At 43.9% G+C, this 23,817-nt stretch overlaps 1 protein-coding gene across 1 annotated transcript in view; it reads right to left on the bottom strand.

The window, feature by feature from the left end:
* The window catches only part of FAM107A (family with sequence similarity 107 member A), a 185,844-nt gene extending 162,458 nt beyond the window's left edge, over positions 1–23,386 (bottom strand). Inside the window, exon 1 of the mRNA XM_040359095.1 lies at positions 23,000–23,386. Coding sequence (XP_040215029.1) covers positions 23,000–23,023 — 24 coding nt within the window. The 5' untranslated portion in view covers positions 23,024–23,386. The remainder of the gene's footprint in view (positions 1–22,999) is intronic.
* Between the last annotated feature and the right edge of the window lie 431 nt (positions 23,387–23,817).

Consider the following 23,817-nt stretch of genomic DNA (forward strand, 5'->3'; position numbering starts at 1 on the left):
CTCCTCCCCTCCTCTCCTTGTGTCTGCCCCGCCCACTCTCCCCGGCATACAGGGGATGTGGGCGGGAATTTTTAAGCACAGCAAACAGAAGGGAAAGATGGAGGAGTGTGATATCCATCCAATCCCTCCTGCCTCTGAGTGAGTCCTGTACACTGATGTAGGGGTGGCCTTCATTCCCTTCTCTCTCTCTCTCTCTCTCTCTCTCTTCACCTTTCTTTCTTTCTCTCTCCCTATTATCTATCTATCTGTCTATCTATCTGTCAGATTATCTATCTATCTATCTATCTATCTATCAGATTATCTATCTATCTATCTATCTATCTATCTATCTATCTATCTATCTGTCAGATTATCTATCTATCTATCTATCAGACTATCTATCTATCTATCTGTCAGATTATCTATCTATCTATCTGATTATCTATCAGATTATCTATCTATCTATCTATCTGATTATCTATCTATCTATCTATCTATCTGTCTATCTATCTATCTATCTATCTATCTATCTGTCAGATTATCTATCTATCTATCTGATTATCTATCAGATTATCTATCTATCTATCTGATTATCTATCTATCTATCTATCTATCTATCTATCTATCTATCTATCTATCTATCTGTCAGATTATCTATATATCTATCTATCTATCTATCTATCTGTCAGATTATCTATCTATCTATCTATCTATCTATCTATCTATCTATCTATCTGTCTATCTATCTGTCAGATTATCTATCTATCTATCTGATTATCTATCAGATTATCTATCAGATTATCTATCTATCTATCTATCTATCTGTCAGATTATCTATCTATCTATCTGTCTATCTATCTGTCAGATTATCTATCTATCTATCTGTCTATCTATCTGTCAGATTATCTATCTATCTATCTATCTATCTATCTATCTATCTATCTATCTATCTATCTATCTATCTATCTATCTGTCAGATTATCTATCTATCTATCTATCTATCTGTCAGATTATCTATCTATCTGATTATCTATCAGATTATCTATCTATCTATCTATCTATCTTTCTCTCTTTCTTTCTCCTCCCTTTTTTTTCCTCCCTTTCTTTCTCTCTTTCTTTCTTTCTTTTCTTTTCTTTTTTTCTCCTCCCTTTCTTTCTTTCTTTTTTCTTTCTCATTCTTTCTTTCTTTCTCCTCCCTTTCTTTCTTTCTCTTTTTTTCCTTTCTCCTCCCTTTCTTTCTTTCTTTCTTTCTTTCTTTCTTTCTTTCTTTCTCCTCCCTTAATTTCTTTCTTTTCTTTCTTTCTTTCTCCTCCCTTTCTTTCTTTCTTTCTTTCTTTCTCCTCCCTTTCTTTCTTTCTTTCTTTCTTTCTTTCTTTCTTTCTTTCTTTCTCCTCCCTTTCTTTCGTTCTTCTTTCTTTCTTTCTTTCTCCTCCCTTTCTACCTATCTATCTATCTCTCTTTCTTTCTTTCTTTCTTTCTTTCTCCTCCCTTTCTATCTATCTATCTATCTATCTATCTATCTATCTATCTATCTCTCTTTCTTTCTTTCTTTCTTTCTTTCTTTCTTATTTCTTTCTCCTCCCTTTCTTTCTTTCTTTTTTCTTTCTTTCTTTCTCTTTCTTTCTTTTCTTTCTTTCTCCTCCCTTTCTTTCTTTCTTTCTCCTCCCTCCCTTTCTTTCTTTATTTTCTTTTCTTTCTTTCTTTCTCCTCCCTTTCTTTCTTTCTTTCTTTCTCCTCCCTTTCTTTCTTTCTTTCTTTCTTTTCTCTTTCTTTCTTTCTTTCTCCTCCCTTTCTTTCTTTCTTTCTTTCTTTCTCCTCCCTTTCTTTCTTTCTTTCTCCTCCCTTTCTTTCTCCTCCCTTTCTATCTATCTATCTATCTGTCAGATTATCTATCTATCTATCTATCTATCTATCTATCTATCTCTCTTTCTTTCTTGTTCTGACTCCGATTGTTGTGATAGCGATATATCCCTTGCTGAGACCTCTATGCTTGGCCTGTATAAGCAGATATACTCACTGCGGACAATCCTTGTCAGACAGCTGAACTCGTCAATACCGATTCATTCAAAAGAGGTGTTTATTCCTTAACTTCAGGGGTTACAGCAGATAACAGGAACAACAGATGAATGGTGATAGTATTGTGCGGTCAAAAGATGATGCCTTTCCTACCTTGGGCAGAGTACATGAGTGTCCTTCTACATGTGGCTTGCTGGCTGAAGAGATGACACAGGAAGTACTCCACACAGGAAGCAGGGAGGGGCATACATACAGTGAAAATATGTGGTAACTCAAAGAATCACATAAACATGTGCATTGCAACAAAGGCCACTAGATGGCAGCATAGGATAACACATAGATTTAGCTATGAGAAAATAGTAGGCAAACCACACTATATAGACTCTAATCTATATAACAATGCTAATATTAACTGAGGCTATGCATCTCATATTCTATGCCCCTATTGGGGCAGCACACTCCCCGTCTGGCATGATAATGCCACTATTTACATAATACAACGGTAGTTATGCAAATAAACAACAGCGCAATTTGCTTGATGTCTTGAAAACCTGAAAGACATAATGGAGAACATGCATATAATACAACAACTATAATATAAGGCTTCAAGTTGTGACAACTAAAGTTCCAGATACTTCCTTCTCGAAGTCGCAGGTAGGATCCAACAGCATACCCAAGTAAATTCAGTCTCCAAACGGCAGGAGCAAAATGAGTTCCGTGATAGGTCTGATGAAAGTCTTTACAGTCCCTTTAATCCAAAGGCCTGCGACTCTTATGGCTCCCTCTGTGAAGTGTCTACCTTGGTGTTTCACCCTTTCATGGTAGTGCCGTATGAGCAAAGTGGTGATGTGATGGCGAGCAGGTATAATGAGAGGATTCTGTTCTTGCTCACTGAACTTAGCCTTGTTTAGGCGTCCACCAACCCTTAACGTGCCATCATTGTCAATGAATGGGTTCAGGTTAGCGATTGGACTGTTTTTTGGAATGTCCCCCTTGTCACGGATACGTCTGATTTCTGAGCCAAAGACATCCTGTTGTACACTGCGTATTACGATCAGTTCAGCTTGAGCAATGTCTTTTGCAGAAAGAAGCTTTTGGCACATGTGCCAACCTTGACAGTGAGCATCTGTGAGCTTCGTGTGAAAGCAGTGTGCAATATGAACTAACCTTGCGGTGGTGCGTACCAGCCTTGTCCACTTGGAGAAACGTTCAAAGCGTTGACAGCCCAAGGCACGTCTTTGTTCAGTTCTGGTGACAAGGGTTTTAACTTCAGGACGAACCTCTGGATCTTTGTCGGGTTCTAGAAGACTGAAGACGTCAGCCGTGGTTTCTTCTGGATCAGCCAACAAGAATTCAGGACCTGTTAACCAAGAAGAATTTACGAAGGCACTCGCAGGCACTGGCCTGGTGCCATGATCTGCAGGATTAATTTCAGATGGAACATAATGCCATTGTTCAGGTTTAGATGATTTTCTTATTCTTTCTACACGGTTGCTGACATAGACATAGAAACGTTTAGTCTGGTTGTATATGTAGCCCAGAACAACCTTGCTGTCTGTGTAGAATTTGATGTCATCTATCTGAATGTCTAGCTCACGCAGTATGAAATCTGCAATCTCTACAGCTAGCACAGTCCCACAAAGTTCAAGCCTAGGAATTGTGTGTTCAGGTTTGGGTGCTAACTTAGCCTTCCCAAACAGAAACCCTACATGGGTTAGATTAGCTGAATCCCTTACCTTGGGGTAGGCAACAGCCGCTATGGCCTCAGTAGATGCATCTGAGAAGATGTGCAGCTCTTTCCTCCGACTGGTGGCAAGGGAAGTCGGAGTGTAGCAGCGTGGTATAAGGATTCCATCTAAGGCATGTAACGACTGTTTCCAGGACTCCCACCTTGAAAGTTTGTCTATTGGTAGTGGGGCATCCCAATCTTTGATAGTCTCTGAGAGCTGTCTAAGTATGGATTTACCTTGTATGGTGATGGGAGCCACAAATCCCATTGGATCGTATAGGCTGTTCACCACTGACAGAACTCCACGCCTGGTAAATGGTTTGTCTGCAGAGCTGACTTGAAAGCCGAAGCTGTCCTTTAATAAGTCCCACCGTAGGCCCAGACTTCTCTGCACAGGTGGCATGTCCATCCCCAGATTTAAGTCTTTAAACCCTGTGGCATGATCGCCAGGTTGAAAGGCTTTCATAACAGCAACACTGTTTGAGGCAATCTTGTGTAGTCTGAGGTTAGCCTCAGAAAGCATAACTTGTGTCCTTTGGAGCAGGTCTATGGCTTCTTCCGCTGTAGGTAAAGATTTAAGTCCATCGTCCACATAGAAATCTCTCTCGACGAAATGTCGAGCATCTGCACCATACTCCTGTTCTCCGTCAAGAGCAGTCCTTCGTAAACCGTATGTTGCGACGGCAGGTGAGGGGCTATTTCCGAAAACATGAACCTTCATGCGGTATTCAATCATCTCATTGTTCATGTTGTTGTCACGGTGCCACAGAAACCTTAGGAAGTTCCTATGGTCTTCTCGTACAATAAAGCAATGAAACATTTGTTCAATGTCCGCAGTTATGGCAACTGGCTCTCTTCTGAACCTCATGAGTACACCTACAAGGTTGTTGGTAAGGTTAGGACCAGTGAGAAGAATATCGTTCAGGGATACGCCCTGATGTTTGGCACTGGAGTCGAACACTACCCTAATTTGTTTTGGCTTACGTGGATGGTACACTCCGAAGAAGGGTAGGTACCAGCACTCATCGTGTATTTGAAGAGGTGGAGCTGGCTCAGCATGCTCATTGTCAAAGATCCTCTTCATAAAGGTAATGAAATGGTCCTTCATTTCAGGCCTGTTCTTTAATGTTCGTTGAAGTGAGTTGAATCTGGATAAAGCCTGTTCCCGATTGTTTGGCAGTTTGACCTTTGCAGCACGAAGAGGCAATGGTGCAACCCAGCTGTTAGACTCATCCTTGAAGAATTCTTTGTCCATTATTTTGATGAACTCTCTGTCTTCAACTGACAAGGCTATTTTGTTTTCGTCACTTGTGGTACAAAACACTGTGGTACCTAGGTTGTCATCACACAGGATAGGAGTGGCATCAGGTACTTGGATGATGTCAAGAGGCTTCTCCTTTATTTCATAATGGTGAGGGCACTCTTTGAAGTGGGATGCGCGTCCATTTCCTAACATGTAAGTTTTGAAGGAGTGGATCTCAGATGATGTACACATTCTATCCAAGCATACATCGCCCACTATTACCCAGCCTAGATCAAGTCTTTGTGCATAAGGGGCATCCTCAGGTCCATCACACTGCTCACGTACCTTATGTACTCTAAGAATGTCTCTTCCTAGCAAGACTAAGATTTCAGCATTCATGTCCATTGCGGGAATCTCATCAGCAAGGTGCCTTAAGTGAGGATGGTGATATGCAACCTCTGGAGTAGGAATCTCTTCTCTTCCGTCTGGTATCTGGTCACACTCGACTAATGTTGGTAGGAGTATGCCCTCTTTCCCTTCGATATGAGACACCATGAACCCATCGACCCTTCTGCCGAAAGTCTCTACGCGACCAGAACAGGTTCTGAGAGTATACAGTGTGGCATGACCCTCAATGCCAAAGATCTCAAAGAATTTAGGCTTGACCAGGGATCTGTTGCTATGTTCATCTATTATGGCATACATCCTGGCAGCTTTTTCAGGTTGACCCTCTGGGTATACCTTAACAAGGCATATCTTGGCACAGCACTTGTGATCTAAACCTTCTCCACAGACTTCTGTGCATGAAGAAGAAACATTCTCCTGGGCTAGAGCGTGGCTTCGTTGCTCCCCGCCATGATTTGAGAGAGGGGTGGAGGTAGGTAGCTGCTGTGGGCTGTCTGTAAGTGGAGTAGGATGCATAGCTGTCACATGTCTTTCGCTGCTGCATTCTGTGCACTTGATGATAACTTTACAGTCCTTGGCAAAATGACTATAAGAAGCACAGCACCTGTAGCATACTCCAAGTTTCTGGAGAATCTCCCTGCGCTCTTGTAAAGTCTTTGCTCTCAGCTCTCGGCATTTCTTAAGAGGGTGAGGCTTCTTGTGAATAGGGCACTGATGATTAGGATCTTTATCACCCGAATCACTCTGGTATGCATGAGAGGATACGGGTGGTGAGATGTCTGTCCTTTTAACAGATATTGCTCTATGAAAGTCTCTGTGTTTAGCTGCTGTGTTGTCATACCTTGGAGATGGTGATGAAGCAGGCAAGTTGGGTTCACTGAAGCTGAAGCTGGGATCATTTCTCATCCAGGCTTGTTCACTGATGAACCTGCAAAAATATGAGAATGGAGGAAAGGATACGTTATAGTCTCTTTTGTACCTTGAGCCCTGCTGCGCCCATCTCTCCTGCAGGCCGTATGGCAGTTTAGACACCACTGGATTGACACCATGAGCAGTGTCCAGGAAGCTTAGACCAGGTAGACGTGGGTCTGTCTTTGCCAACTCTAACTCCATGAGGAGGTCACTTAGATCTTGGAGCTTGCGATAGTCTTTGTTCCCTATTTTTGGGAAGTTTTGCAGTCTCTTGAATAGAGCGCTTTCTATGGTTTCTGAGCTACCATAGGCTTGCTCAAGTCTTGCCCATGTGGCAACAAGACCTGCATCTGGGTGGTCAACATGTACTGTCCTCAGTCTTTTAACACGATTTGCAGATTCTGGCCCCAGCCACCTTATGAGCAAATCAAGTTCGTCCTTGCTATTAAGGTTGAAATTAGCAATAGCAGCCTTGAAGGTTGATCTCCAGGCCCTGTAGCTCTCTGGACAGTCATCAAACCTTGAGAGGCTGGTGATAATGAGCTCACGGCATGCCATATAGCTGGCTAAGTCATTCAAGTCTGATCTCTCACTCTTTGGTGCCAAAGTAATCTGTGGAACCCCTTGGGTGTGAAAGTTCTCTGAGGTGAGGTTTACCAGGATGAAATGATGTTGCATGAGCGCTTAACTTTGGTGTAGTCTTTAAGGCTTCTGCTGGCTGTGGCTGGAGCTGCGGCTTGTCGCTGGAAGTCACCTTGTTGATGGCAGGAGTTGATGTGGTTTGCTGCGTAGATGCTCTGGCGTTGTGGACTTGAGGAGACTCAGGCATTTTGAGCTGGGAGGTCCCTGAGTTGAGAGTCAGAACAGTGTTGTTAGTAGGAGGTACAGGAGATGACTCTGTATCTTTGTAAACATTATGCTTTAGCACATAATCACTGGTGCGATCAATTGGATCTTCCAGTTCTGCTGGGATAAGACAGTCTGAATTAGTACTTTGACCCATTGCTTGTTCAAGGACTTTCAGCCTTGCTAGCGCACCTGCTTCCTCTTTCTCTATTTGCAGAATCTTTATTTGGGATTCCATTTCTGCTTGGCGAGTTTTGCTCTGGGCTTCCATCTCTGCTTGGCGAGCTTTGCTTTGGGCTTCCATCTCTGCTTCAAGAGCTTTGCTTTGGGCCTTCATCTCTGCTTCTTTCTTAGCAAGGGAGCTTTGCGCTTTTTTGGATTCAGCATCAGCGCGGGCCTCTATTAGCTTGTCGCTTAATGTTGAACTTCTGGAGCGAGAGGATCTAGAAGAACGTGCAGTGTGCTTGGTTGATGTTGATCTGTGAGATCTGGTCTCTTGCAGTTGAGCAATGCGGAGTTCTGCCTTACACTGAGCATTTTTCACTAAGAGATCCCTTTGTTGGTTCAATGCATCAGTCTTGGTCAGTTCTGCTGAAGAGTCCTCTATATTACAGTCTTGCAAGAAAGCAGTGTATTTTGCAGACAGCCGTTGGTAATGTTCATACGCAGCAGATAGGCGAACTATAGAATCTCCTAGTTCAGCCGGTTGATCATTAAAGTGTGGCAAAACTGACATGCAGTGTGAAGTTCTGTCCCAGAAGTCCGATAGCTTGCTGGAGAACTTATCTCTAGTGTATTCGTAGTTTTCTCTGAGTTTCTGTATTGGTTTTATTGTACGCTTGGGTCTTACACTCTGTTCAGCAATATCTGCAGAGTCTGCTCCCTGTACGTCTGCGGGTTCAGAGGCATGATGAATCTGCGTTGGTTCAGCCGTAAAAGAGTGTTCAGAGCCTTGTCTAGACATTTCTCACGGTTTTGTAAAAAATGGTACTGTCTCTTTAAGAAGACGAACAGCAGCTTAGACAGGTGGGGTAACACAGTTCAATTAGAAAAACAGCTTTCAACATTCACATGAAGAGCAGTAAGCTTGTGCGACCATGTGCTTTCACAAGATGGCGGCTGGCACTGAGCTTGATTGCAGATTAGGCACACACATATACACAGCATGCTGTAAGAATTCTATGCATCTTTTGACTGTTCTGACTCCGATTGTTGTGATAGCGATATATCCCTTGCTGAGACCTCTATGCTTGGCCTGTATAAGCAGATATACTCACTGCGGACAATCCTTGTCAGACAGCTGAACTCGTCAATACCGATTCATTCAAAAGAGGTGTTTATTCCTTAACTTCAGGGGTTACAGCAGATAACAGGAACAACAGATGAATGGTGATAGTATTGTGCGGTCAAAAGATGATGCCTTTCCTACCTTGGGCAGAGTACATGAGTGTCCTTCTACATGTGGCTTGCTGGCTGAAGAGATGACACAGGAAGTACTCCACACAGGAAGCAGGGAGGGGCATACATACAGTGAAAATATGTGGTAACTCAAAGAATCACATAAACATGTGCATTGCAACAAAGGCCACTAGATGGCAGCATAGGATAACACATAGATTTAGCTATGAGAAAATAGTAGGCAAACCACACTATATAGACTCTAATCTATATAACAATGCTAATATTAACTGAGGCTATGCATCTCATATTCTATGCCCCTATTGGGGCAGCACATTTCTCTTTCTCCTTTTTCTTTCTTTCTTTCTCCTCCCTTTCTTTCTTTCTTTCTTTCTTTCTTTCTTTCTTTCTTTCTTTCTTTCTTTCTTTCTTTCTTTCTTTTTCTTTCTTTCTTCTTTCTCCTCCCTTTCTTTCTTTCTTTCTTTTCTTTTCTCTCTTTCTCTCTTTCTTTCTTTCCTTTTCTTTTCTTTCTTTCTCCTCCCTTTCTTTATTTCTTTCTTTTCTCTATCTATCTATCTATCTATCTATCTATCTATCTATCTATCTATCTATCTATCTATCTATCTATCTATCTATCTATCTATCTATCTATCTATCTATCTATCTATCAGATTATCTATCTATCTATCAGATTATCTATCTATCAGATTATCTATCTATCTATCTATCTATCAGATTATCTATCTATCTATCTATCTATCTATCTATCTATCTATCTATCTATCTATCTATCTATCTATCTATCTATCTATCTCTATTTCTTTCTTTCTCTTTCTCCTTTTTCTTTCTTTCTTTCTTTCTCTTTCTTTCTTTCTTTCTTTCTTTCTTTCTTTCTTTCTTTCTTTCTTTCTTTCTTTCTTTCTTTCTTTCTTTCTTTCTTTCTTTCTCTTTCTTTCTCCTCCCTTTCTTTCTTTCTCCTCCCTTTCTTTCTTTCTTTTTTTCTCAAAATTATCTATCTATCGGTGAAGATGGGGGGGGCGCCACAGGCTTTGCTCGCACAGGGCGCCGGAACACCTAAGGCCAGCCCTGGGCGCAACCACAGCCCCTGTTCTGTGTGAGCTCGGCTCTCCTCTCCTAATCGCTCGTTGTGCGCCGCCACCACTAATCCCTCATGTGTCCCGCTGAGCGCCCTGCTGCACTGTTACATCTTCTAGACCGGTCACACAGCGCTGCTCCGGGACTCCTTTGCTCTAGCCTGTCCCTCTGGTGCAGCGCTGTGTGTCTGTGTGTGCAGCGGAGGGGCGGGGCTCAATGGAGATGGGAGCCCGGAGCATTGAGAGGAGCAGCTGACCTCCGTGGAGCAGGAGGATGGCGCTGGCCTGGTCTCGGCGGGGACACTGTGGAGCGGGAGGATGGCGCTAGCCTGGCCCCTGAGCAGAGACTGGATGATGGTCGATGACGATGAAGCCACAAACAGCCGAGGTAGGAGGAGGACGGATCCCTTCTGAACTACATTACACTGTCTGTGGAGTGCCGAGTGGGGGTTCTGTCTGTGTGGTGTGTGTGAGAGTCAGGTGGGCCAGTCACAGTGTATGTGTCAGGTAAGGGGGGTCAGTGTATGTGTCAGGTGAGGGGGGGTCAGTGTGTCAGGTGAGGGGGGGTCATTGTGTCAGGTGAGGGGGGTCAGTGTATGTGTCAGGTGAGGGGGGGTCAGTGTGTCAGGTGAGGGGGGGTCATTGTGTCAGGTGAGGGGGGTCAGTGTATGTGTCAGATAGGTCACATGTGTTGCAAGGGCAGAGTAAAGTGATGTCAGGGGCGCAGCGGGGAGGGGGGGGGGCGCAAAATTAGGATTCGCCTAGGGTGTCAAAGATCCTTGCACCGGCCCTGCTAGGGTGACAACGTGTCTCGGATTGGCCTGGGCAGTCCCGTATTTTGCAGGTCTGTCCCGGGCACATTCATTTCAGGACAATACAGTGTCCCGGAATGAAACTGACACGGCCACTCCCCCGGGCCAATCTGATACCCCCAAAAAAGGCTGCCACTTCACCACTATACTCACTGACAGTACTTGTCCTGGCCGGGAATGCCTGGAGGAGCACAATCCCGCCCCCTGATTGTAATTGGAGAAATCATAAATCCTGCCTCTTGTGTCCAATCACTGTGCTGTGATTCGTTACAGCACAAGCTGATTTTTGGGAAGGGAGGGTGTCCCTGAATGGTAGTTTGGAAATGTGGTCACCCTAGGCAAGACTCCTCCTCCTACTGACCACCAACCCTGAGGCCATATTTATGCTCACTGATGCTGGGCCCGGGACATTTTTTGCCCCCGCTGGCCACAATTCGGCCCTCCTAAACTCTAAAGCACAATAAACTAGCCCTTTGTTTGAAAAGTTTGGAGACACTGATAGAAGTCACAAGACTGCTATATACTGCTGATGAGATTCCATGCAGATTTCCATGTTTTGTGTACTGCTGGAAGCCAGATATAGTGAATGCAGGGTCCTGGGTTTAGTAACACTTTAACCTCTTCCATACAGGGCAGTTATACACACATCCATACCGGGCCTATTCTGGCACTTCTCTCCTACATGTACAAATCATATTTTTTTTTGCTAGAAAATTACACAGAACCCCCAAAAATGATATATGTTTTTTTAGCAGACACCCTAGGGAATAAAACGACGGTCATTGAAACGTCTTATCTTGCACGCCATTTGCGCAATAATTTTTCAAACGCCTTTTTTTTGGAAAAAAATTGTTTCATGAATTAAAAAAATAACAAAACAGTAAAGTTAGCCCAATTTTTTTGTAAAATATGAAAGATGATGTTACACCCAGTAAATAGATATCTAACATGTCACGCTTTAAAATAGCGCACACTCATGGAATGGCGCCAAACTTCGGTACTTAAAAATCTCCATAGGCAACGCTTTGAATTTTTTTTTCAGGTTACCAGTTTAGATTTACAGAGGAGATCTAGTGCTAGAATTGTTGCTGGCACTCTAACGCACGCGGCGATACCTCACATATGTGGTTTTAACGGCGTTTACATATGTCGGCGGGACTTGCGTGTGCGTTCGCTTCTGCGCGCGAGCTACTGGGGACAGGGGCGTTAAATTTTTTTTTTTTTTTTTTTTTTTTTTATCACTTTTATTCCTATTACAAGGAATGTAAACATCCCTTGTAATAGGAATGTGTGTGACAGGTCCTCTTTATGGAGAGATGCGGGGTCAATAAGACCGCACATCTCTCCTCCAGGCTGGAAAGCATGAAATCGGTGAAAAAAAATTCACCGATCTCATGCTTACGGTTGCTTAGCAGCCACAATTGCGGCTTTGTTTACTTACGGGGACCCGGCCGTGACGTCATGACATTGCGCCCGGGTCCTCCGACGGTCATAGTCACCAGTCATCTCTATGCTTCCTGCCAGCGCCGGACGATTCTTTCTCCGGGCCCCTGATGGCACGGGAGAGCCCGGAGAAGCACCGGATGGCGGCGGGAGGGGGGATGTCGGCAGGAGAGAAGGATATCTGAATGATGCCTCTAGCTGCAGGCATCATTCAGATATCCACCCGGAAAGCCCAGGACGTCATATGACGTCCTCCTGGATCGAGGAGGGGTTCCTGCCGCCGTCATTTCACAATGACGCGGTAAGGAAGTGGTTAAAATAAACCACAGTCCACAATACTCACCTTCCCTCCAGCATTGCAATTAATGTCTGTGAGCTCACTCGCAGAAGCCATTATCCTTGTCTAGTCTTCTTCTGGTTTCAGAATCAATGGCCATTCCGACAGTGTTGCCCCGTACACACGATCGGTTTTCCCTTCGGAAAAAGTCCGATGTGAGATTTTGGTTGGGAATCCCGACCGTGTGTATGCTCCATCTGACTTTTTCTAACAGAAAAACTGCCGGAAAAAGATAGAGAGCAGGTTCTCTATTTTCCAGATGGAAAAAATTCTTAGCGGAAAAAACGTTCGTCTGTATGGAATTCCGACGACAACAAATCACGCATGCTCGGAAAGAATGCGACGCATGCTCGGAAGCATTGAACTTCTTTTTCTTGCCTCGTTGTAGTGTTGTACGTCACTGTGATCTTAACGCTCAAAAGTTCAAAGAAGACAAGACAAGACAAGCTTGCGCGGAATTCCGTAAAAAAAAACAACCAACTTTTTTCCGTTGGGAAATCCGGTCGTGTGCACGGGGCATGTGGCCCAGAATTAATCATTTTCTGCTTGTAGGCTACCTGAAGCTGAATTTTCCTCTGAACCAACTTATGCCTTTTTTTCATTGTCTATCTCTGTGTTAGGATGGCCATTTTGGCAGTGGAGCAGGACTTGGTCAGGTCAGATCAGGTCAGATCAGGTCAGATCAGATCAGGCCCCTGAAAACTGATTATCCAATGAAAGGATGAATAGGGAATGTACGTCTGGTGGTGGGGAGGGAGAAATAGCCAGTAAGAAAGGTGAAAACCACAGACAATGAATGAAGTAGGAGTAAGGAGATTCATGCACTGCAGGTCCCCAGGTACACCTTCCTATCCAGAATGTCCTCATAAGAGTAATGAGCCATAGTGCCACCAGGGACAGGAGTGGGCAGGACCTGTCTTAGATAATTCTTTACTGCAGATATAAAGCAGCAGGACAGGGGAGCCTAGGCAAAGTAACATACCAGGAATAGGGATGGGCGAACATTTGCCCATACGCCTGTTCGCAGAACACCCGAATTTGCAGGGTGTTCCGACAAACACCCTGCAATACACTAAGCGTTGCACAGTGCATCCTGTGCATCCTGTGCCCTGATTGGACAGGCACCTCCCCTCCCAAACCATACCAGGCCACATGCCCTCAACATTGAGAGGGTGGGTGCTTTGGGGTGGGGGAGACTTCCGACCCCAAAGCAGCTTGTCCCCATGTTGATGGGGACAAGGGCCTCATCCCCACAACCGTGGCCCGTGATTGTTGGTGGTCTGCCGGCGGGGGGCTTATCGGAATCTGGAAGCCTCCTTTAACAAGGGGACCCCCAGATCCCGCCCCCCTATGTGAATGAGTATCAGGATTTTTTTTATATTTCGGGTCGGCGGGTGGCGTGATTGTCGATAGATTTACATTAAGGGACACAATTTTTTTTATTTTTTTAATAAAGGATTTGTCAAAAACTGTCTCTTGTGTTCACTTTTTTATTGAATGTGTAGGGGTACTATGTACCTGATACTCATTCACATAGGGGTGGGCTGGGATTAAAGGGGCATCCAGATTCCGATAAGACCCCTGCCCACAGACCCAGACAACCACAGCCCAGGGTTGTCGGAAAAAGGCCCTTGTCCCCATCAACATGGGGACAAGATTCTTTGGGGTGTGGGCAGAGGCCCCCCTGCCCCAAAGCACCCACCCTTCATGTTGAGGGCATGAGGCCTGGTATGGTTTAGGAGGAGGGGCGGTTCTCGCTCATCCCCCCTCCTTTCCTGATCTGCCAGGCTGCATGTCCAGATAAGGGTCTGGTATGGATTTTGGGGGTGACCGCACGCTGTTTTTTTTTTACATTTTGGCATAGGGATCCCCTCCAAATCCGTAATAGTCCCAAAGGGAATTGTGAACGGCTTTGCATCCTTACAGCAGAGCTTCCAGCAAAGAGAACAGTGATCAGCAAAATAGCAAAAACACCAAACCTCACTCCAAATCTCCGGAGACCAGCAGTCAGAGGCAGAAGTGCCTTAGATCTCACATCTAAGGCTGTGGTCACAGGAGTGCCTAGGCACACTCACATACCTGGAGGAACACTGCTATTTTTTTTTGAAGGAATTCCAGATAAAAGGTAAATATTTTTTTCGAGTACTACTCAGGGACAATTAAAATTTCTTGGCGTTCCCTACAACATAGCAAATCTTTACTTTTTGAGTTCACTTTTCACTTTAAGTTGATAGTAAATTTTTAGCCTGGAATGCCAGCAATGCGGTAAGCAGCTAACAGAGATATAAGCAGATAGCTGTAGGCTTTACAATAGTAAGGAACCCCGCTGTGTCCTATGACATTAATCATTATCATGCTATAATGTGCAGCAACATCAACAAGGGCAGAGGTGCCGACATAATAAACTAATTTCTTGGACACATTGTCCGCTTACCTGGTGTACCTAAGCTGATCCTGTGAAGTATTGTTTCGAACTAAGATAGATCCATAGATAACAGTGACATTTTAATAAGCTTGGAATACAAACACTTATTTTGTATTTTTAATTTAACGCTTCACTGCTTAGGTTTCCAATACAAACCCTGCACTGACCTGTCACCTGACTGGTGCATTAATTAACATCTCGGTGGCTACACGTTAGAGAGCCGTGCTCAAGGAAAATGTATGCATATGGGAGCGCTTCCAAAGGATTTGTATTTTTGTCCATCCAGGCTTGTGATTTACGCAGCTCTACTACACAGTGCAGTCCTGTCTGGCAGGGGAGGAGACCTGTTTTTTTTCTTCCAACAGTTCAGTAACATTTACAGGCCTTCTCCCTTTCCCTGCCTGTGACTGGACAGGGAAAGAAGAAGCAGCAGACTGATGAGCTCAGCTTTCTGTTATGCTGCTCTCTCCTCATATGAGAATGCCACTTGCACTTAAACAGAACATATTGGCCCAGATTCAAAAAGCAATTGCGCCTGCGTAACCGTAATGAGTTCTCCTGATTCAGAGAGCTCGTTACGCCGACTGCAGCCTAAGATATGCTCTTATGCCCTCATATCTTAGGCTGCATTCTTACGTTGGCCGCTAGGTGGCGTTCCCGTTGCGGTCAGCGTATAGTATGCAAATTGCATACTAACGCCGATTCACAACGTTACGCGAGCCCTGCGTACGCAGTTTACGTTGTTTGCGTACGTCGGGTTTCGCATAAGGCTGCACATGCTAAAAGCAGGGGCAGCCAATGCTAAGGATACCCGTCGTTCCCACGTCGCGAGGTTTGAAATTTACGTAGTTTGCGTAAGTGAATCGTGAATGCCGCTGGACGCCATTCACGTTCACTTTGAAGCAAATGACGTCCTTGCGACGTCATTTACCGCAATGCACGTCGGGAAAGTTTCCCGACGGAGCATGCGCTCTATGCTCGGCGCGGGAACACGCCTAATTTAAATGATTCCCGCCCCCTACGGGATCATTTACATTAGGCGCCCTTACGCAGGGCATTTTTAAAGAGCGCCCACGCAAATTACATGGCTACTGCTTCATGAATGAAGCGTAGCGCAAATAAATTGCGTAGGCGCAGGGTAAAAAGGGTACACTGCGCCTCCGTAAGGAGCGCGCAGCTGTACCTGAATCTAACCCAGTGGCTGCTTCTGCTGCTTCTTCCTCCACCAGTCTGACCTCTTCTGTGTAGAGACAAGAAGCTGATACCAAGTCAAATTTAGACTAAGGACTCTTTCACATGGACGTGTCCGTATACGGTCTCCACTTTGCTCAGCAGGGATCGCTCTGTTGAACCCTGTTGAGCAGGCCGAGGACAGCTCCATCTCTGCACACTGTGCTGGGACGGGCCTGTCAGAGCTCCACTCTCCCCTATGGGGGATCGGATGACGACGGACCGTAGAGTCTGTTTTCATCCGATTCGATCGGCCAGACAGATGGAAAATAGGGTTTCCATCTGTCTGACGTTAGCAGATCGGAGCGGACATGTCACCGCTGACATCCGTCACTCCATAGACCTGTATGGAGCATCCGTTCAGGTCCGCCTAAAAAACTGATAGGCGGACCATTGAGATTTTTTAGGCGGACCTGAACAGATGTTCTATACAGGTCTATGAAGCGACGGATGCCAGTAGTGACATGTCCGCTGACATTCGACCCGCTAAAGTCAGACAGATGGAAACCCTATTTTCCATCCGTCTGGCGGATCGGATGAAAACGGACTCTACAGTCCGTCTTCATGTGAAAGGGACAGAGATTGCCGCTCCAGGCAGGTCTTGTTGGGTGCAATCTTCTTCTCAGGAACTGAGGGTGCTAGCAATGCACATGGCAAATAAGAACAAAAGATGATCAGGACAGCCACACTCCAATCCAACGTAACTTTAATGTTAAAAAACTGGAAACAGGCACTACAAGTCACAGCAACGGAACCTAGGACAGCTGACGCATTTAACACTAACTTCAGTGTTTACTCATAGCTGCTGGATTGGAGTGCTGCTGTCCTGATCATCTTTTGTTCTTATATTCATATGAAAGGGGCCTTACGCTGCTTGCATTAAAAAACACGCTTAACATCATGTTGTACTATAGGTATAATAAACAAGTGGGGGCAAAGAAGAACGAAAAAAGGGAGGTGGTGGTTGGTAGGGGAGAGGTGTCATGGATATGCAATAGTCTGGCAGCTTACCTGTTTCCATCTGTCCATTAAGAGGCCTGACTCTGTTCTGGTTACCTTATGTCCTCTCCTTCCTGTATGGCCCCACCCAGGCCATCCTAGGAAGTCTATATTAACTGTTGCACTACAGGCCTGCAGTGCTGTTCAACAGTGTTGTTTGCTTTAGTTCCTGTCTGCAGTGTGCTCCAATTGTCTTCCTGTGTACCGTTTTTGGCTCTTCCTTGACTTCTCCTGTTTGCCTGTGATCTTGACCTTTTGCCTGTCCCTCAGTTACCCCTGTCTGCCTGTTGCCCGACCTCGGCTTACCCATCACTACCGCTTGTGTGCTTGCTGCTTCCCCTCTCTCGCTGCGGAGCGTGACCTAGGGGATCCCAGGGGTTGCGACCTGGAACCAGCTGCGGCGAAGGCCATCCTCACCACTAGAGGCTCTGGTGAACACAAAGCTGGGTCTTAGACTCCGCGCCCTGGGCGATCTTGGGTTCATACTTCCTCTCTTATCGCAGCAGTCGGTCATAGGTTTCACTACCCTGTGGTGCATCCCTGACCCCAACGGGGTGCACTTGTCACCTGGCCACAGGTGACCTGAGAAGAGGTAAGAGCAGGAGAGAAGGTACCTGTCCTCCACCCCGTTAGCAGACTGCTCTCCAATTGTTCCAGGATAGATTTGTACTAATCGGAGATCATAAATTTGTGACAATAAAACCGCTCTGCCAGAAATTTTCATGCGTACCTTGATCCGTCCAAATGAGGTCCTCCATTCCATTCACTTCCTCGACCCTAGCCAAACACATAGCACCAGTGAGGACCTCTGTCAGCTTTTACTGTTTTCTGAAGCCCCATCCATTGGGGTGTTTTCCTTACAAATCCTTTACTAGTAACATTGCTGTCTTTAAGAAAGATAAGGGGAAATCTCTAACAGGGTCTCAGCAGGAATAAAAACACCCTTTTTAGTAGAGTAGTTGACACCTAAAACAGGAAGTGGGAAAGGTACAGGAATGTTGAAGGTGGAATTCTTGAGCTATAAGAGGATGATGGATGATTAAAATGGCATAATTCAGTTCAACCAAAACTGAAATAGGCAAAGTTTTTTTGATCACAGAATTTTTCAGATGTGGTTGAAATCCTTCCAGCTAATGCCATAGAGATTTACGTGTGAGCAATTTCAAAATATTTAATCTATGCTTATTTTAATTCAAAGGGAAGTGGGTACAGTAAAGTAGCAAACTTACAATTAGGGACACCTAAATCCCGCAGGAAGTGATCTCATCAATAAAACCACAAAAAGCAATAAAAACTCAACAAAGTTTATACTTCTTCCCCACTCCATCCAAAACCAAAATAAAAAGACTGTTTTGGCTGAAGCTTTACAGGTTTTAAAGCCTCGTACATTCTCACTGCAAAAATAAATCTAGATGGATGGGGCAAAGTATCTGAGACCAGCAGAAACAAGTCAGCATTTAGAATAAGTTGACCCATAAGGCCTCGGGTATCGCCTTGTCTAACACTGGTTAGAAGATCTATCTCCACCATATAATTGTATGATTGTGGCACTTCTCACCCTCTGCTGCTTTATGTTTCAATCTGTTTATTATGTTTTTTAGAGTAAGCATAATCCTAAAAGAATGTGCATTCAACATACAATCTTCAGGGTATCCATACTGTATATATATCACTAAAAGTGAACACAAACTTTGCTATGTCATATCATAAAAATAAAATTGCTGAGAAAAAACCTTGTGTAAGCAGTCAATATTAACCCAAGTCTTTCTTATCAAGTATAGGGTGAAGTTGACACGTCATAAACAGTAAGTTATAACACTCATGTTTACTATATGTAAATTAGAGAACAACATTATAGAAATTAAAAGGCAACATATTAGCCTAAAATGTATAAAAAGATTAAGTTAGCAAAGAAAAAAGAAGAGAAACAAAATATGAGTACTAAGAGCAGCCACGTTGATCCCTCACTTGACCCTCTGCTGCTTTAAAGAGGTTCTTCAGTTTGTTTGCAAAAAATACTATACTACAGATACCATAGCTGCTGACTTTTAATAAAAGAACACTTACCTGTCCAGGGATTAGGTGCTGTCCTCATCTGAGCCGGTTCCTGGGCTTCATGTCCCCGGTGCCAGTATGTCTACTGTGGGGAGCTAGCTGTGACTCCTTGTGGCATCATAGCTGGCTTCCCACTGCATATGCGCAAACTATGCACGAAACGCATGGGGAGGACTCCACTGTTGCCACAAGTACTTTGAAAAGCGCTATTTGTCTTCTACAATGTAAGTGTTCCTACTACATTAAAGGCCTTTCATTTATACAGTATTAACCACTTGCTTACTGGGCACATAAACCCCCTTCGTTCCCAGGCGAAATCTCAGCGTCCGGCACTGCGTCGCTTTAACTGACAATTGCGCGGTCATGCGACGTGGCTCCCAAACAAAATTGGCGTCCTTTTTTCCCCACAAATAGAGCTTTCTTTTGGTGGTATTTGATCACCTCTGCGGTTTTTATTTTTTGCGCTATAAACAAAAAAAGAGCAACAATTTAAAAAAAATATATATTTTTTTTACTTGTTGCTATAATAAATATCCCAATTTTTTTAAAAAAAACTATTTTTTTTCTCAGTTAAGGCCGATACCTATTTTTCGACGTATTTTTGTAAAAAAAAAATAAAAATCACAATAAGCGACTGGTTTGCGCAAAAGTTATAGCGCCTACAAAATGGGGAACAGAATTATGATTTTTTTTATTATTTTTTTTTTTACTAGTAATGGCGGCGATCTGCGATTTTTATTGGGACTGGGATATTGCGGCGGACGTATCGGACACTTTTGACACAAATTTGGCGCCATTCACATTTATACGGCGATCAGTGATATAAAAATGCACTAATTACTGTATAAATGTGACTGGCAGTGAAGGGGTTAACACTAGGGGGTGAGGAAGGGGTTAACTGTGTAGCCTGGGTGTGTTATAACTGTGTGGGGGGAGGGGGGTGACTGGGGGAGGGGACCGATGCTGTGTCTCTATGTACAAGAGACACAGATCGGTCTCCTCTCCTCTCACAGCACGTGGAGCTCTGTGTTTACACACAGAGCTCCACGTTCCTGCTGTCACCTACCGTGTCACCGACGATCGCGTGTACCCGGCGGACATCGCGGCCGCCAGGTACACGCATCGGGTCTTCGGCGATGCGTCGGGACAGTTTTTACCCGCCGCGCGCCACCCAGTGGCGCGCGCGGGTAATGCACACAAAGGCCGTTTTTAAACGGCCACTTGGCACTTGAGAGCCGCGCTGCGGACGTATTTCGTCTATAGCGCGGATCTCAAGTGGTTAAGCTATGTGCCTTATTTTTTCCTTCTATTCTTTGATCCACATCCTGTTTTAACAACTTGGGATTTTTTGGACCATCTCTCTTTATGAGAACATTCCACAAGGATAGTCTCCCCTCAGCAGTTTGATCTATCGGTCAGTGTTTGGAGCCCAGTTTCTAGCGGTCATTCCACATAAAGCTTGCTTGACCCACTAAACGTATGTTCTTTTGGGTTTAAGCATTCTGGTAAGCCTTCTACCTATTGGTGGCGGTTTCCTTCACTTCATGGAGTATTCACCTACTGTCTATATTTGAAATTATCACCAATTTTGAACCTCCACTTACCATTATACAGACTTTCAGTTGTCCTTTGGTGCACTACCCCTTGGTTTATTTATAGGCAGTTGTTTGTTTTTGCTCTACCTGTGCACTGTTACACATATTATCATCGTTATTGTTTATTATAATTTTTTGGCACTGTGTTCATTCTTTTTTATGTGCACTATATCATGAGATTAGTGCTACACTGTTTTGGTTTTACTTGTTTATGCTATTTGTCTATTTGTTGTGTTAGCTGCTCACTGATAGGGCAGCGCACAATTACTTTCTATACCACATATGCACAAGCCGTTCTGCACTTTGTGAATAGTCCTGCATCCTCCTGTGACCTGTGACATTTCCCAAGATGTTGGAGGGTAGGAGTGGTTCAGAGAGAACTTCTGGTGATGCCTAGGTGATACCAATGGAAGAGAGAGGGGGTACCTGCCAAAACTAGGGTAAGTATGTGGTTCTGCAGAGTAGAAGACCAAAATAGATCAGTTGTTCTATAGTTGTATATTAATTTAATTTAACAAGCAGAAGTAACACTTGAAGTTGTTGGAAAGACCTCAGTAGAAAAATTAACTTAAGAGACATAGGACTTATTCAATGTGTCAAGTCATACATGACACAACGTAACAAGCAGTTGTCAGGGGTAGAACATGTCCATGAGGGGGAAAATTACTACTCAATCAAATCTAAAGGCCTTCTCCATCTATGTTCCTTTAAATAAATGTGTAGCAAAATCAATTCTCCTGGAGAAGATCAACTCAGGCCATGATCTGTTTATTTGTAGCTAAGCCTACAAACTTAGGGGTGAAGTCTCACTGTCTAACATAGGGGTTCTCAACTAGGGTTCCTCCAAAGGCTGCTAGGGGTTTCTAAAGCAGTAAGCAATTTCTGCCTCTAATGTTGCGTACACACAACCGTTTTTAATGTCATGGAAAAAACAAAGTTTTTCTCGACGTGATTCTTGTCAAGCCTGCCTTGCATACACACGATCATGAAAAAAAGATTCTTTAGCAAAGCGCGGTGACCGACAACACGTACGACGGCAGTATAATAGGGAAGTTCCATTCAATTGACGACACTCTTTGGGCTGATTATGCAAATTTCCCTTCTCATAACCTGCTTCTGAGCATGTGCGTTTTTTTCCCGTCGTTAAAGCCTATACACGACCGTTTTTCAGGACGTGAAAAATGACGACGAGAAAAACGACGTCATGAAAGATGGTCGTGTGTACGAGGCATTAGATACATTCTCACTGAGTGTAAAGCCTCATACACACAAGTTTCTCGGCAAAAACCAGCAAGGAACTTGCTGGGAGATATTTTTTTGCCGAGGAAACCGGTCGTGTGTACATTTTCGTCGAGGAAACTGTCGAGAGCCAAAAAGAGAGCAAGTTCTCTATTTCCTCGACGGGAATGGAGAAACTTGCCTTGTCGAGTTCCTCGACAGCCTGACAAGGAACTTGACGAGGAAAACGATGTGTTTCGCCCGTCTAGTTCCTCGGTTGTGTGTACGAGGCTTAAGGAGCATTCTTCCCACTGACTATCACACTAATTTATCATGAGCTGCAGATATAATAATTTTTAACAGTGGTACTCTGAGACCCGAAAAGTATTTCAAGGGTTCCTCTGTGCTGAAGAGGTTGAGAAAGGCCAGTCTAACAGCATAGGAAGGTGGACAAGTACTCAAGTATATACTAGGTAGTATTCTATACTGTCAGTTGAACTTTCTTCAATGGGTGAAAGGTACAAATAAGAATAAAAAACCTTTGTAGGCCTTAGCTCTTTCTCGCTCTAAAAAAATAATAATTTGTCTATGTCCCATTGGTGAGACTTGCTTACATTTTCTTTGTGGTTCCAGGTCCCAGGGGCAGGAATCAAGGGGAAATTTTCCCAATGAGGGAAAAAAAAAATGACCAAACATTCTGTCAGTTCCCTAGTCTGTCCTAAAATTAAAAATATATATATCTGGAGTTCCAGTCTTCAGTCTTGAAAGAGAGAATCTCATGTAATGATTGCAGCAGGTGGGTGGAGCTGGGAACCCAAATACAGGTATCTGGTAGCTTGAGTTTCTAAGAAGTTGTCGAATAATTCATTTTTGCCTCAATCTATCTAGAAATAGGTAGGTGTAGCTGGGAAGTCAGGTACGGGAATAACAATGATGATGTTCCTGGGCTATAATGAGTTGATGGATAATTCAATCCACTTACATCCCACCAAAACTGAAATAGGCAAAGTTTGGTTGATCATAACATTTTTCACACTTGATTGAAAATCCTTCTAGCTGATGCCATACAGCACTCCTGTATTAACCTTTAACTTTTTTTTATTAGCAAAGGGAACTGCGTATAGTAAAGTAACAATTTACAAATTTACAAGCCCATAGCAAACTCAGTCGTAACACCATAGCCATTCATTAGTGATTAATGATTAATTAATTAATGATCTCTTCCATACATTACTAGGATGAGAATGTAAAAAGTCCTCATACCTTTTTTCCATGAGCCGCTCCCATGCTACGAGGGGCAGGAAACCTAACTTCCCCCCTCGGTTAACGACGCAGAGCTTCACAATTAGATCCTTGACTTTCTGAGAGCTGGCACTTTGTACAGTGCGTATTGTCCACCCTGACTCCAGAAAGGCACAAGCTGCATGAAGCGCACACAGCCGCTGGCACACTGACAGGTCCAGTGTATTATGCCCAGCTGGAGGGAGAAATCAGCGGCATCTTAAAGGAGATGAGCTGGGAATTTTCACTTGTCTTTTGCCATAAGAGGAAGCAATCTCTCCCTTAGTGGAGTGTTCTTGCCATGCACAATAGTACCTTTCATGCAGGCTCGGCTGTTAAGCTGGGCTCCTGATTCAGAAAGGCTGCACAAGATTAGAGTAATTGCTCCTGACAGGCCAACATGTCACTGAATGCCAAGCAGTTTTCTAAGAGATTCAGGAAGCATTTGTAGAAGAGGCTGGGCTCAGGAGGGTTTTACCTGGATTCAAAGACATTGTTTTGATGCAACCTGGACACAGACAAAGCTACACACATCTAAAAAAAAATGAATTGGGGACCTACCTCCTCATTAAAGGGAGTCTTTCCTTTTTATTCCCTTTACCCTTCCTTTCCCTTTTCCTTCCCCCCTTTTTCATTTTCTTTTCTTTCCCCAAATGTTTTTTTCCCTTTTCCTTTCCTTTCCCTGTTACATTCTTTTTCTATTTCTTTTCTTTTTTCTTTACTTTCCTTTTTCTGATTTTCCCAATACTTTTTACTTTTCTTTCCCTGGTATTTTCTTTTTTCCTTTCCTTTCCTTTCCT

This window comes from Rana temporaria, chromosome 7 (genome assembly GCF_905171775.1).
Source record: "Rana temporaria chromosome 7, aRanTem1.1, whole genome shotgun sequence".
NCBI lineage: Eukaryota > Metazoa > Chordata > Amphibia > Anura > Ranidae > Rana > Rana temporaria.